The 14,271-nt window shown below is 38.2% G+C and overlaps 1 protein-coding gene across 3 annotated transcripts in view; it reads right to left on the bottom strand.

Annotated features, from left to right (window-relative positions):
* LOC105231136 (ubiquitin-conjugating enzyme E2 G1) overlaps positions 1-14,271 on the bottom strand; it is a 539,049-nt gene that overhangs the window by 376,292 nt on the left and 148,486 nt on the right. Inside the window, exon 2 of one of the 3 annotated variants that reach the window (XM_049449919.1) lies at positions 947-2,021. In XM_049449919.1, coding sequence (XP_049305876.1) covers positions 1,096-2,021 — 926 coding nt within the window. In that variant the 3' untranslated portion in view covers positions 947-1,095. Of the gene's footprint in view, positions 1-946; positions 2,675-4,145; positions 4,207-14,271 lie in introns of those variants that run through there. The other 2 variants (XM_049449918.1, XM_049449920.1) reach the window with 2 other exon arrangements.

Below are 14,271 nucleotides of genomic sequence, written 5' to 3'. Positions count from 1 at the left end.
AGCATACCTTCTGCTATTTAAAAAAAAATAAATAGCTGTTGGAATTATATACATATGTACTGCTGTGATCAAATTGGTAAATTATTAATTTATTCTTCGTGTGTTTTCGGAATCGTAAATTTTTTTCTGTAAGGTGGTAGTACAGTTAGTGACATCTACATATGTTAAATTTCACGTCAAAATATTCATTAGTATTTGAGATACGCATCGTTTTGTGAGGCTCTAAAAGTGAATTCTTCGATTTTTACTATGTCTGAATGTATTGAAGTGCGATAATGCACCATCTCATACTGCATTGGTAATTCATAATCATTTCGCCACATTTTCAAGTAATATCGTGCCGCAATCATGGCTATTCAGCAAATTCGCATGATCACTCCGAAGATACCGTTTTGACCCAATTGACGACATAAAAGCTGAATCGAAGAAGTCTCTGAAAATTTGTCCAAGTGCTATGATGACCGGAAAATTCATTGGCAGATGTGTATTGCAGCGGGAGGAAAGTAATAAAATGAACAAAATTCACCTTTTAATTTGATCACAGTAGTATAACTAAAATTTCCTGATTACGCTTTACCTATTATTGCCATTGTAACTAGTTACCATAAAATAAACTAACGGATAATTTGTTTTGTGTATTGTATTGTTACGAATTTACTCTTGCTACTTTACTTTGTTAGGTTCGTATCTCTGGATTGACAAATAAAATCAACACTGTTTAATTTAATTCAACAACTCTTTATTTCACAACTCGTCTACACTATAGCAGTTTACTCTTAGCACTGATTGATTACGTTGGCGCTGCCACGGCTTATATAGCCACGCACTTCTCGCTGATGCCGACGTGTCCTTCTAGAATATCGCGTCTGGAAATTACCAGAACATTCGGCTATACGGCGCCAGACGTAAGCAGACAGTCGCGGCGCCAGACTCAGCAATTGTTTACCTAGACAAGCAGACAGTGCGGCGCCAGATGTCTACAACAAGACAAATGCTATTCCATATACCTACAGCTATTGTTCATAATCAGGGATGCATATAGCAATACAAATAAAACTTAATACTACTTTTTGTAACACTGCCCTCCACTAAAGCCTAATCGTCCCGATTAGGCACAAATCCTCTTGAACCAAATGGGGCGAGCCTCTCCAAATGTACTACTTTCATTTTACATCGTGCTTTCCCATTTCTTTGTATGCGGTATACCACGTCATTAAGTCGTTTCATCACCATATAGGGTCCTTCCCAGGCTGTCTGCAGTTTCGGGGACAAGCCTTTCTTTCGAAGTGGATTGTACAACAGGACCAGATCACCTTCTTCAAAACCTTTTGAATTTGCCGCTTGATCGAACCGGTCCTTCATCTTATTGCTCATCAGATGCGTATGCTGTCTTACCATTAGATGCAATTCATTCATTTCTTCCTTTAAGGCAGAACAATAATCTCCATCATTTCTTACAGCTGTAGGATTCGTTCCAAACTTAAGATCAGCAGGGAGTCGCAGATCAGATCCGAAAATAATCTTTGCTGGCGTGTAACCAGTTGTCTCGTGCTTCGCTGAACGATACGCCAGCAGGAACATCTGGATGCACTTGTCCCAATTCCGTTGATCTTTATCAACGATTTTCCGCATATGTTCTTCGAGCGTTCGGTTGAATCTCTCCACCATTCCATCTGATTGTGGATGTAACGCTGTTGTCCGTGTCTTGTGGATGCCCAATAATGTACAGACTTCTTGGAAAATGGAAGATTCGAAATTCCTGCCTTGATCTGAGTGTAATTCGATGGGCACTCCGAACCTTGTTATCCAATTTTCTACAAACGCTTCGGCTACTGTCTTCGCTTCTTGGTTTGGTAAGGCATATACTTCTGGCCATTTACTGAAATAGTCCATGACAACCAGTAGATATTTGTTTCCGGCCGTACTGGTTGGGAACGGACCTGCAATATCCATTGCGACTCGTTCAAATGGTGATCCCACGTTGTACTGTTGTAGCCTACCGCGACTTTTGGCTTTAGGACCTTTAGCTGCCATGCACTCTACGCAATTACTTATCCATTCTGCTATGGAATCTCGACAACCAATCCAGTAGAACCGTTGTTTAATCTTCTCTATAGTTTTTGTTATTCCAAGGTGCCCTCCACTCGGTCCATTGTGATATTCTTTCAATACTATTGGGATCATGGACTTCGGTACTATGATCAGCAGACGAGAATGTTTGCCATCTTCGCTTTCCCAGGTACGATGAAGGTATCCATTAACGAGGTTTATGCTGTTCCATTGGGCCCAATATGCTTTTGCAGTTGGACTCTCGCTACTTATTTGTTCCTTTGGTGGTCGTACCCCATTTTCTTTGGCCATTACCAGCTTTGCAAGATCAGGGTCCTCCAGCTGATTGATTCTGATGCGGTGAGGAGTCCAATCATCTTCAGGTTCTATATTCAGTAATCGCACGTCGATTATACCTTCTTTTCCTTCTGATTTGGAGCAATGTTTACATTCCAGTGGACAAGGGCGATGTGATAATGCATCCGCATTTTTGTGGTGAATCCTCTTTCGGTGTTCTGTTGGTTGTTTCCATTTTGATGGGTTTACTTTTATCTTGCAATTTCGGGCAAAGTGACCCGCTTTTCTACAGTTGAAACATCTGCCTGTTGTATTTACTCGCTGTGCAGCAATTGTCTTCAGAGTCTTCAATATTTCTTCCATCAGCGCCGGTTGTTCCATTTCGACTCTTTGTTCTTTGTGTGCTGGTTTACTTAGTAGGGAAGCTGTTTCCTGTGTGAGGGCGTGCGAAACCGTTTCAGCAAACGTTCTTTTTGGCAATGCATATGTGGCGCGTTTGGTGTCCACATCACGAATTCCATTTATGAAACATTGAATTTTTACCCTCTCAATGTAATCCACAGGTGCATCTGCATTTGCCAAATGAGCCAGTCGTTCTATTTCAGTTGCAAACTCTTGCAATGACTCGTTCATCTTCTGGCCCCTATTTTGCAGTTCGATCTGGTATATTTGTTTCCGGTGCTCACTACCATATCGTCTTTCTATCGCACTCATCAATGCCTCATAGTTGTCCCGTTCACAGTCTGGAATAGTCTGAAGGATTTCTGCCGCAGGCCCTTTCAATGATACAAACAAGGACGCCACTTTGTCCGCTGCATTCCAGTTATTGGCCATTGCTGTCTTTTCAAACTGAAGTTTGAAAATTTGAAATGGAATACTTCCATCGAATGTGGGTGCCTTCAATCTTGGATTATTTGTTGATGGTGCAGGGCCATGCAGTTGCAGTTCTCGCATACGATTACTCAGTTGAAGAAATTCTGATCTTAAATTTTCTTCGTCATTTTTTATTGTGCTTAATTCGTCTTCAAATTTTGAAAATTTCTCTTACACTTGTGTATTATTTTCTGTAATCTGTTGTACCAAACGCTTTTCTAACTGCGTATTATTTTCAGTCATTTGTTGTGTAAGGCAAGACTTTAACTGCGATGTATTTTCAGCTATTTGCTGTGCCAGACGATTTTCTGTTTGCACTGCATTTTCTGCCAGTTGCTTAATAGCCACTAACAACGTGTTCATGTCTACACTTGATGATGTTCGTTGTTCTTCTACTTTCTCTTCTACCTTTGTAGAAGTTTCTGGCCCAACAAATTCGAACTCGTCCACATTAATTCCATCCGCTTCCATTGCTTCACGTAATCGTGCCTGCAGATCCGCCTTTTGCCCACTTATCGGCAAATTACGCTCCTCCAGTTCCTTTTTTAATTGCTGAATTCTCAATTCTCCGAATTTAACCATCTTGAATTTGGATTATTTGACAATCCCACTTCTGACACCAATTGTTACGAATTTACTCTTGCTACTTTACTTTGTTAGGTTCGTATCTCTGGATTGACAAATAAAATCAACACTGTTTAATTTAATTCAACAACTCTTTATTTCACAACTCGTCTACACTATAGCAGTTTACTCTTAGCACTGATTGATTACGTTGGCGCTGCCACGGCTTATATAGCCACGCACTTCTCGCTGATGCCGACGTGTCCTTCTAGAATATCGCGTCTGGAAATTACCAGAACATTCGGCTATACGGCGCCAGACGTAAGCAGACAGTCGCGGCGCCAGACTCAGCAATTGTTTACCTAGACAAGCAGACAGTGCGGCGCCAGATGTCTACAACAAGACAAATGCTATTCCATATACCTACAGCTATTGTTCATAATCAGGGATGCATATAGCAATACAAATAAAACTTAATACTACTTTTTGTAACAGTATTATACCGAAAAAATAATGGTGCTCTGCGTATAAATTGCAGAGTCTGAGTCTGGCTACTGTATAAGGTGTTACGGTTTTTTGCGCTTAACCCTTTCTTTCCATTTACTTTGAGCGACAAGAGCCCTGGCCTCAGTGTTCACATGGACAGAAAGTCTTTCCATATGAGATTTTGCATATTTGTTGATTGAGGCGGCAACTGAGTCAATTCCGAGATCGTGTTCAAGATCGAACATACAATATAAACGCGCATTGATGGCGCAACTTAAAACTTTGTTTTGGAATCGCTGGATTTATACAGCAGTGCTTGGGCTTGAGCAGCCCCAAAGTTGTGTCCCATAAGTCCATGGGTCCTAACACACTACCCCGAGGAACACCAGTTTTTATCGGAGTACATATTTCCATGTTTACTTAAAAAAAAGGTCCGGAAGCATCTTAATTTTGTTTAGGAGCCCGCCATGGCAAATTTTCTCAAAGGCTTTAGAAACGTCGAAGATAACGGCCGAGTAAACTTTTTTCTTCAAAGGTGTTTTCAATGATTCCAGTTATTCTATGTACTTGGTCAATAGTGGAGTGATTTTTTCGAAAGCCATCTGATACACCGGTATCATCTTTCTCTCTTAACCCTCTGCACTCCGCACGATTTTGGATATTTTTAAATGCCTATATCTTATTGGTAAGTTTTTACACATTTTTCTTTGGTATATACCAGAGACCTGCATTGAGTATGATCGATCCGGTTTGATCAGCCTCGCTCAAAACGGTCACAACTCAGCAAAGCGGTTCGCAACAAAATTGTTCGATCGAGTTTCGTGCTCAAAACGAAGGAGTTCGATCAATTGATTTGATTGCTCTGCTTACTGATTGAAACTGATTGTTCGGTTCCGGTATGATGATTGGAAATGATTGTACAGAAAAACACGATCAAGTCCAATGATGCACGAAAACTCATACATCGATCAAGTGTGCGTTTGAATTGATTGTGATTGAACCAATTAGATCAAGAATTGCCCTGCAAATATGTATGTGCATAGTTTGTATGTACATATTTGTGTGTTTTAACGGAAACAAGTTGCGATGCATAAAATCCAAAACATTACTGCATATATTTCTTCATTTTTAACGCTTAAAACTAAAGTTCAATTAATGCTTAAAGGCAATGCTTAAAATAATAGGGAACACAAATTTTTATCACTGAGAGCAACAAAAACTTAGAATTCAAAGAAGGTAATAAACTTGGTTTCTTAACCGCTAAAACTTTAAAAAAATGAATTTAAAGACAATAAATTATCAACTGAACATGGTCCGAGCCTATTTCTTTTTCAGTTATAATATTTCCAGCTAAAGAAAAAGAACGCTAAGCGACTGCGCTGCTGGCAGAAACCACCCGCTATGACCAAACGGTATGATTGTGATCGATCGGAATGCAAGCAGCATTCTCGAACATTCTTTGCTGCTCACACAAGGCATTCGATCGAGAAAAATCCTTACGAAACAAGCAACAGTGATTGAAACTGATTGTTCGCTTTGAGCACGCTCGCTTACGATCATTCATTTTTGTTGAAGCAAAGTTTTCCGTCACAAAAAATCTGACTCAATGATCGGGTATGATTGAAAAAATTGTGATCGTTGCAGCTCTCTGGTATATACATTAAATTAATTGGGGTACTGCTCCAGGCTGCATATTGAATTGTGTTTGTCAAATTCATGATTTCATTATCTAGCTCGAAATATGCAACTTTTTTTGAGTGATTATTAACATTGGATAGCATTTCCTTAAGGGGTTATTTTACTCTAGAATTTTGAAAAATTCGATTTTTTTCATATATTTAAAGTTTAGACCCTTAAGAACATATCCTCCGAAGGATTTTTAAAAATTAAAATTATTTTACCTAGCCCGATAGGTAGGTAGACTCACTTTTTTAAACGCGTTTTTCTCGAAACTACTTTTTTCCACACGGCACCGGCATTACCTCAGTTCTATGCAACCGATTTACTTGAAATTTTGTGTGAACCTTCTTTATATAATCCTTAATACTTTGTTTTTAATATTTAAAAAAATTCAGGAATTTCAAAAAAAAGCGTAAAAATGATTTTTATTTTCAGGCAGTCGCCATTTTTCAAAAAAAAAAAAATTTCGTGTTCCCTGAGGTAGGGACTATAACAGCATCCTTACTGATTAAGAATTTCTTGTGATATTTTTCAGACCACCAGGAGAGTCAGGATCAATGTCACCAGGATGCGCCATTTTTTCTACACCTGTCTCCCCCTCCCCTCTAATTATTTTAATTTTTAATATTTTTTTGTAAAATATTTTTCTGTATTCTTAAGATATCAATAAAAACTCCATAAAAAAATGGATAATAAAAATATTTTTTTTTTAATTAAATTCAAAAAACTGCCCAAATTTGATTTCTAGAGTAGAAGTACTTAAAGTATTCCCGGTCGTGTTTTTATTAGTTAGCGTAAGTGGTGGTACCTTAATAACAACACTTTGGTGTATTGTTAAACATATTGGTGAATGGTCAGAAGTCATATCCAAACCACTTTCTATGCACATACATATAATTTTAAGAGAAATGTTTGGGAAAAAAATCAAAAAATATCAATAAGATCTGGTATTTTAAGTAGATCTGGCCAGTAAGTTGGTGATCCAGTAGACTTTAAACTGCACCCAATCATTTGAAGAGCTTTCAATAACTCTATGCCCTTTGTGGTTATAAGCCCCAGTGGGTATGTTTCGTATTATATAATAATCATCAGCCATTATAAATCGGTTTTTTATGGTTATTGATCAGTTCTATATACAAATCGCATTTTATTTGATGTCTTGGGAGACTGTTAACTGCTGGAAGAGACACGCTCTTGTCACTATCTATCTTTATCGTTATTGCTTGAAATTCTTCTGTAGATATGCGGTTTACTTCGTGGTGTATCATGTTGCTACCTATTATAATGGCAGCGCCTCCGCGTGCACAATAATTCGGATGTATTGTAAATTTAAACTTTCTGAATTTAATGAAGTTTGCTTGCAATTGGTTGGCGTATTGTGTGTGAAGATGATAAAAGTACCTCTACTTTTTTTCTTTGTGTACTAATACGCTTACCTATACCCAATTTTAAAAACGGTTTCGCAGATTTAGTGATCAAATATGTGTGGACATTAACAACGGAAAATGTGCTAAACGTTAAACGATATCAATTCTGCCATATAACGAAACGAACATACGGTTCTTTGTGAAACATATATACGAACATATCTACGTGTGAAATGAAAATGAACTGAAAAACGTTAGCCTACAGATTTCATAAACCTAAAATGTATAATGTTGGAGGATGGAGTCATGTGTAGAAGTTCACGCAAGTGAGGAAAGTTCTCTGATCACTATTCACTTGCGAGTGGCCAGAAACGATTTTTTTACATATGACTCAAGCAGCTCACGCCTTCCGGTCTTTAACCAAGTATCCTCTGGGTAGCCCAAGAACATCCGTTTGAAGGCGAGCTAAGCTGAGAAGGTGAAAAATCCCCTACAAAGAGTTGAGAGAGTTTCGGACCCGCCACGTAAAAAAACACCCCCAGCGAATAGTAACAACCAGCCACGGATGAGAGCCCCCCTTCTGATGACGATCATGGAAAACGAAATAAGGATTACGAATTGAGGGCATGCACATCCCCAAATGGGTTGAGGCTGATCGACTTCGCCGAGGCCCGAAATATGGTTATCTTTAGTACTAGATTCCAGCATAAGAAAATTCATAAAGCTACCTGGCTGTCTCCGGATCGAAAAACCACCAACCAGATCGATCATGTTGTTATAGAGGTCCTAACATCGACTCGGACCATTATCTTGTTGCAGCCAAGATTCGCACCCGCCTCTGTGCAGCAAAAAACGCACGCCAACAAACACAAGAAAGCTTCGACGTCGAGAAGCTGCAGTCACAACAGACAGCTAAACGATTGTTTACTCGGCTTGCACTCCTGCTCTCTGAGAGCACTCATCAACAACTCTGTATAAGGGAACTGTGGGACGGCATTTCAAACTCCTTACGTACAGCTGCAACCGAAACCGCTGGTTTTAGGAAAATGCAAAAGAACAGCTGGTACGACGAGGAGTGCGGTGTCGCAGCGGAGAGAAAACAGACTGCCTACCTCGCAACGTTACGATCGACCACAACACGTGCAGGATGGGATAGATACCGAGAGTTGAAAAGGGAAGCGAGACGCATTTGAAGACAGAAAAAGAAAGAGGCCGAAATGCGTGAGTACGAAGAGCTTGATAAGCTGGCCGACAGGGGTAATGCTCGAAAATTCTACGAAAAAATGCGGCGGCTTACCGAAAGTTTCAAGACCGGAGCATACTCATGTAGAACCCCCCAAGGTGATCTAGTCACCGATGCCCAGAGCATACTTAAATTATGAAGGGAACACTTCTCCAGCCTGCTAAATGGCAGTGAAGACATAACGCCAGGAGAAGGCGAACCCAATCCCCTAAACGATGACGATGGAGCAGGCGTTCCATTGCCCGACCATGAAGAAGTTCGAATAGCAATTGCCCGACTGAAAAACAACAAAGCGGCAGGGGCCGATGGATTGCCGGCCGAGCTATTCAAATACGGCGGCGAAATATGGTCGGAAGAAAGTATGCCCAACGATTGGAAATTAAGTGTGCTATGCTGATAAAAAAGGAGAAACCACAATCTGCGCCAACTACCGTGGGATTAGCCTCCTCAACATCGCATATAAGGTTCTGTCGAGCGTATTGTGCAAAAGATTAAAGCCCACCGTCAACAAACTGATTGGACCTTATCAGTGTGGCTTCAGACCTGGTAAATCAACAACCGACCAGATATTCACCATGCGCCAAATCTTGGAAAAGACCCGTGAAAGGAGAATCGACACTCACCACCTATTCGTCGATTTCAAAGCTGCTTTCGACAGCACGAAAAGGGCTGCTTTTATGTCGCGATGTCTGAATTTGGTATCCCCGCAAAACTACGGCTGTGTAAACTGACGTTGAGCAACAATAAAAACCCCGTCAGGATCGGGAAGGATCTCTCCAAGCCGTTCGATACCAAACGAGGTTTCAGTCAAGGCGACTCCCTATCGTGCGACATCTTCAATCTGCTGCTGGAGAAAATAGTTCGAGCTGCAGAACTTAATCGAGCAGGTACAATCTTTTATAAGAGTGTACAGCTGATATTGATATCATCGGCCACAACACCCGCGCCGTTAGCTCTGCTTTCTCCAAACTGGACAAGGATGCAAAACAAATGGGTCTGGCAGTGAACGAGGGCAAGACAAAATATATCCTCACATCAAACCAACAGTCGTCGCAATCGCGACTTGTCTCTCACGTCATTGTTGACAGTTATAACTTTGAAGTTGTAGATAATTTCGTCTATTTAGGAACCAGTATTAACACCACCAACGACGTCAGTCTGGAAATCCAACGCAGGATAACTCTTGCCAACGAGTGCTACTTCAAACTGAGTAGGCAATTGAGAAGCAAAGTCCACTCTCGACGAAGAAAAACCAAATTCTATAAGTCACTCATAATACCCGTCCTCCTATATGGTACAGAGGCTTGGACGATGACAACAGCTGATTAGTCGACGTTGCGAGTTTTCGAGAGAAAAGTTCTGCGAAATATTTATGGTCCTTTGCGCTTCGGACTCGGCGAATATCGCAATCGATGGAACGATGAGCTGTACGAGATATACGATGACATTGGCATAGTTCAGCGAATTAAAAGACAACGACTACTCTGGCTAGGTCATGTTGTCCGAATGAACGAAAACACTTCAGCTCTGAAAGTATTCAACGCTGTACCTGCCGGGGAAGCAGAGGAAGAGGAAGACCTCCACTCCACGGAAGGTGGAAAAGGACCTGGCTACGCTTGGGATATCCAATTGGCGGCACGTAGTGAAAAGAAAAAACGACTGGCACGCTGTTGTTAACTCGGCTATAATCGCGTAAGCAGTTGTTACGTCAATTAAGAAGAAGAAAGTGTATAATAAAAAACGAAACTTTAAAGTTATAACTTAAAATACAATTTAAACGTGTAAAAAGTGTGCATCATCTCGATCATTCGATTAAACGTTGTGTTTGAATATTCAAAAAAACGATGCACACAAAATAAAGAGAAGTACATAATTCGTAAAAATGAGAACCGTTGCAACATTGAGTGTGCAACGAAAAGGGAAGTTGTCAGAGAGAAATTGCTCAACAACAGGTATGAAAGCAACACTCATACGTCGTTCGAGCAGAGAACATAAAACATATTTTATGTTACATACTTTATCAGCTGACTTTTTGACATGGTTGCATTCATTACCTCGTAAATTTACGCACATTGTTTGCTCAACGAAAAAATTACGGAAAGTTATTTGGTGTCAGTAAATAAATTTTCATACAAATTTTGACAATTCATTACGCAATGGTAAACTTATACCGTTTACGAGGCTTTTACACGTTTAAACGAATATCACTAATGTCTTTCATAATTTGGTTTCCTGTAACAACCAATACAAAATATCTTTGATAAGTTGTAAATAAAACACTGATTCGTCTTGCTATTCCTTACATTTTCATTTAGATAAATTTATAAATAACATGAGAGCGTATTCGTAGGAGCAAAAAGAACGCTCTCATCAAGATGTAATGGAATTTGAGAAACAAAACTAAAGCCTGTTTACTAAGAGCATGATAGGTGTTGACGCCGCTCCCGTCCAATTTCTTTTGCCACGTCTGTATCGACATAGCAATCTTTTCTTTTCCTCTTTTTCGAAGTTTTTTCGAAGTTTAATTCGCGCGCAACTAAACTCTAACTAAAATGTTGCGCGCTCTCTCCTTTTGCGACCGCTTAGCTATACAGACGTGGTAAGTGTTTGTCTAATTTGTTATTTTAAAAATACATTTATTATATGAAACCTTTTGTTTTATTTAATATTTCTGTGGAATAATTGCGCCGACCGTTTCCCCACGGCCAACATGGAACGAGCGAGCACTGTGCTCCACCACCCGAATTATCGAATAACTACTTGTATATTTGGCGATTAGTAAGAAAAATTTCTACGGAACATGTCAGGAAAAGCAAAACTGTACTTTTTAAACATTTGGAGTGGAATTTAAACTATCATTTTTAAAAATTATTCCTAAAGGAATGTTTTATATTTTCCGATAAATTATTTATGCATACATATGTACAGTTTTTGTGTATTTTTATAGAGTTGAATTTTTCCAGTTTTATATTATACATAAAAGCAAAAAAAAAGATGTAAACTATATTTTAAATTGAAAATATTAAAAAAATCGTAGAAATAAAACTTCCTTAATTGATCCATAATAGTTAGACTCTTGGCCCCACTATGCGGCGGCCTCCATGATTTCCTATTAATTCGAAATTAATTTACTAAATTCGATTACTACCACTTTTTTTCTGCTAATTGTGAGAGACTTTTTTTTTTTAAATTACAACAATAAGTGAATAAAGACAATTTTAGAAATTCTGGCATTAAAGTTAACCAGAGCGATCGATTTTCGATGCAAGACAACTATAAAGAAGAAAAAACGTTAACTTAGGCTGCACAGAACCTAAAATACCCCTAATATTGTATATATAAAATTCCTTACAAGATTATTGATCGATCAGTTTGTATGACAGTTATACATATGCTTTAGTGACTCGATCTGAATAATTTGTTCGGAGATAGCAATAAATCGAAAGGATATGTGCAAAATTTCAGATCGATATCTCTAAAACTGAGGGACTAGTTCGCTTATACACAGATGGACTGCCCGTCTGATTAAATCAACTCAGATTGTCATGCTGATCATATATAGTTCTACTGAGTATTAAAATTTGTGGCAAACTTAATGTACGCTGTTCAGAGTATAATAATTGAAACAATTGTAGACATCATTATTTTTAAAGAACAGAGTATAATAGTTTCGGTTACCTAACGGTTGTTTGTATCAACTAAAAAAATTAAGATAGCTATAAACAAGATTATATATTATATAAGTCAATGATCAGGATGATAAAATAAGTTTAATTCCGAGTGACTGTCTGTCCGTCTGTAATTTGAGTAAAAATTACACCTGTGTAAAAAGGACACCTCTGCAACGCCCACAAACCGCCATTAAACAAAAACTAAGATATATAATAGGATTTTCGCACCGTGGATTGTATTCGCAAGGGGCAACTGTGCGCGAAACAATGGGGTTGGTCCCGCTCTCTAAAATATTTAATGTACATAAAAAAAAACAAATTTAAAATGGAAGAAGTTGGATGATAACCACGTCCACTCCCCACGTAACGGAAATGTTAAAAACTACTAAATTGTGCCACCGAGACTCGGGACCAGCCCGACCGATTCGATATATTTCATTCCACGGACATTATTATGCTAAGGTGCAAAAAAGAGTAAAATAGGACTACAACTACTCATAATTACATTAGATTAGATCACTTTCAGTATACAAAACCAGAAACAATTATATAATGAGATAACACTTTGCACGAATAACGACTTTGAAGTATGCCACCTTATGACCAAAAATTGTCAAATGTGTGAAATATATGTACAATTAAAACTCAATTCTGTGTACCAAAAATGTGTTGAATCGGATCAATACTTTCCTGAGTTCCCATATACCTAATATAAAGATTGTCGCACTTCCAGGTGACAATATACTGGATATATCGGCTAATCTTTAAGTTAACTCATTGAAATTTACAGAACGCGTTTTACTCTTTGTGCCAAAAGTATATACAATTGGACGAAAACTTTGCTAGCCCCCATATAAATATTATGACTTTACTCCATTATACTACCCCAACTCCACCACTACGTATACTGATTTCGTTTTTCTAATAATTCGTATGCCGAATTCGCCGGTCAGTATGTGAGTTATATAGAGTATATTTATGTAGAGTCGTAAGATCCGGTTTAAGAACAACACCCCTCATTCGTGATAAAGTAATTTTTTTTAATAATAAAACTTATTGATTAATCAAATGAGAAATGATTGACAGTCTATTTCTTAGCAAGACTATTTTTAATTAAAAATTAATTAATTTCATTTTTTTTCTTGGTTACTGTCAGTATTTTCCTTTATAAATTTAGTCTCAATTAAAGAAAAAAAGTATATAGAAAATGCCATACAATGTTCGACTACCTTCTTTTAGGCAAGAATACATGTCAACCAGGTATAAACAGGTAAGCGGATGTAGTGATTTACCCACATTCTTTTTCTTTAAAAATTAAATATGTAAATATTCAGAATTTTATTACGAATCCAACGATATATGATTGACTTTCCAAATCGTGACAAAGCTAATGATTGATACGATCTAAAGTTTCAATAATTTCATGTAAAAATAAAGTGTGACTGCAAGCGCTATATCTTTTTTTATGTACGGCAGAGAAGGATGTACAATAACAGCTGCGCATAAGACTCTTGCCAGAAAGAGAAAGGCGTGAGTTCAGTTCTGTGTGTATAAGACAAAGATAAATATATTCCCCCACTTAAAATTATTTTGGAGCCTTTCCACGTTTACTATCCATATAGAAAGTATATGTATGTATGTATGTATATTAGAGTGGGTCAATTTGTATGGAGCAAAAAAAATGCACCAAGCGGTTATCAAAATCGTAAACTACGATGAATTCTAAGAAAATTTGCCCAAGAAACCATGGCTCTAAAATCAAAACGGAGCCTCCGGTTTTTAACGAGAAACTTTTCATTTTGTTTTTTTTTTTCAATAAATGAAATGGAAAATAGTAACAACTACTGGAGCCGAAAACATCAAGCTGTGACCGTACAGGTGCTGCTACACCTTCTCAGCAGCGTTCTTTTTGTAATGCATATCAAGTTGATCTTAAGATCTCTATATACTTGTAATTTTGAGAAAGTGCTCTACACAAATTTAAAACATTCAAAAATGTTATTGAATCTTTTAAGAAAACTAACAGTAGTGGTTATGTCTG

This window comes from Bactrocera dorsalis, chromosome 2 (assembly GCF_023373825.1).
Source record: "Bactrocera dorsalis isolate Fly_Bdor chromosome 2, ASM2337382v1, whole genome shotgun sequence".
NCBI classification, from domain to species: domain Eukaryota; kingdom Metazoa; phylum Arthropoda; class Insecta; order Diptera; family Tephritidae; genus Bactrocera; species Bactrocera dorsalis.
The sequence above is the reverse complement of the archived record's forward strand: the minus strand, read 5'-3'. Positions and strand labels throughout refer to the sequence as shown.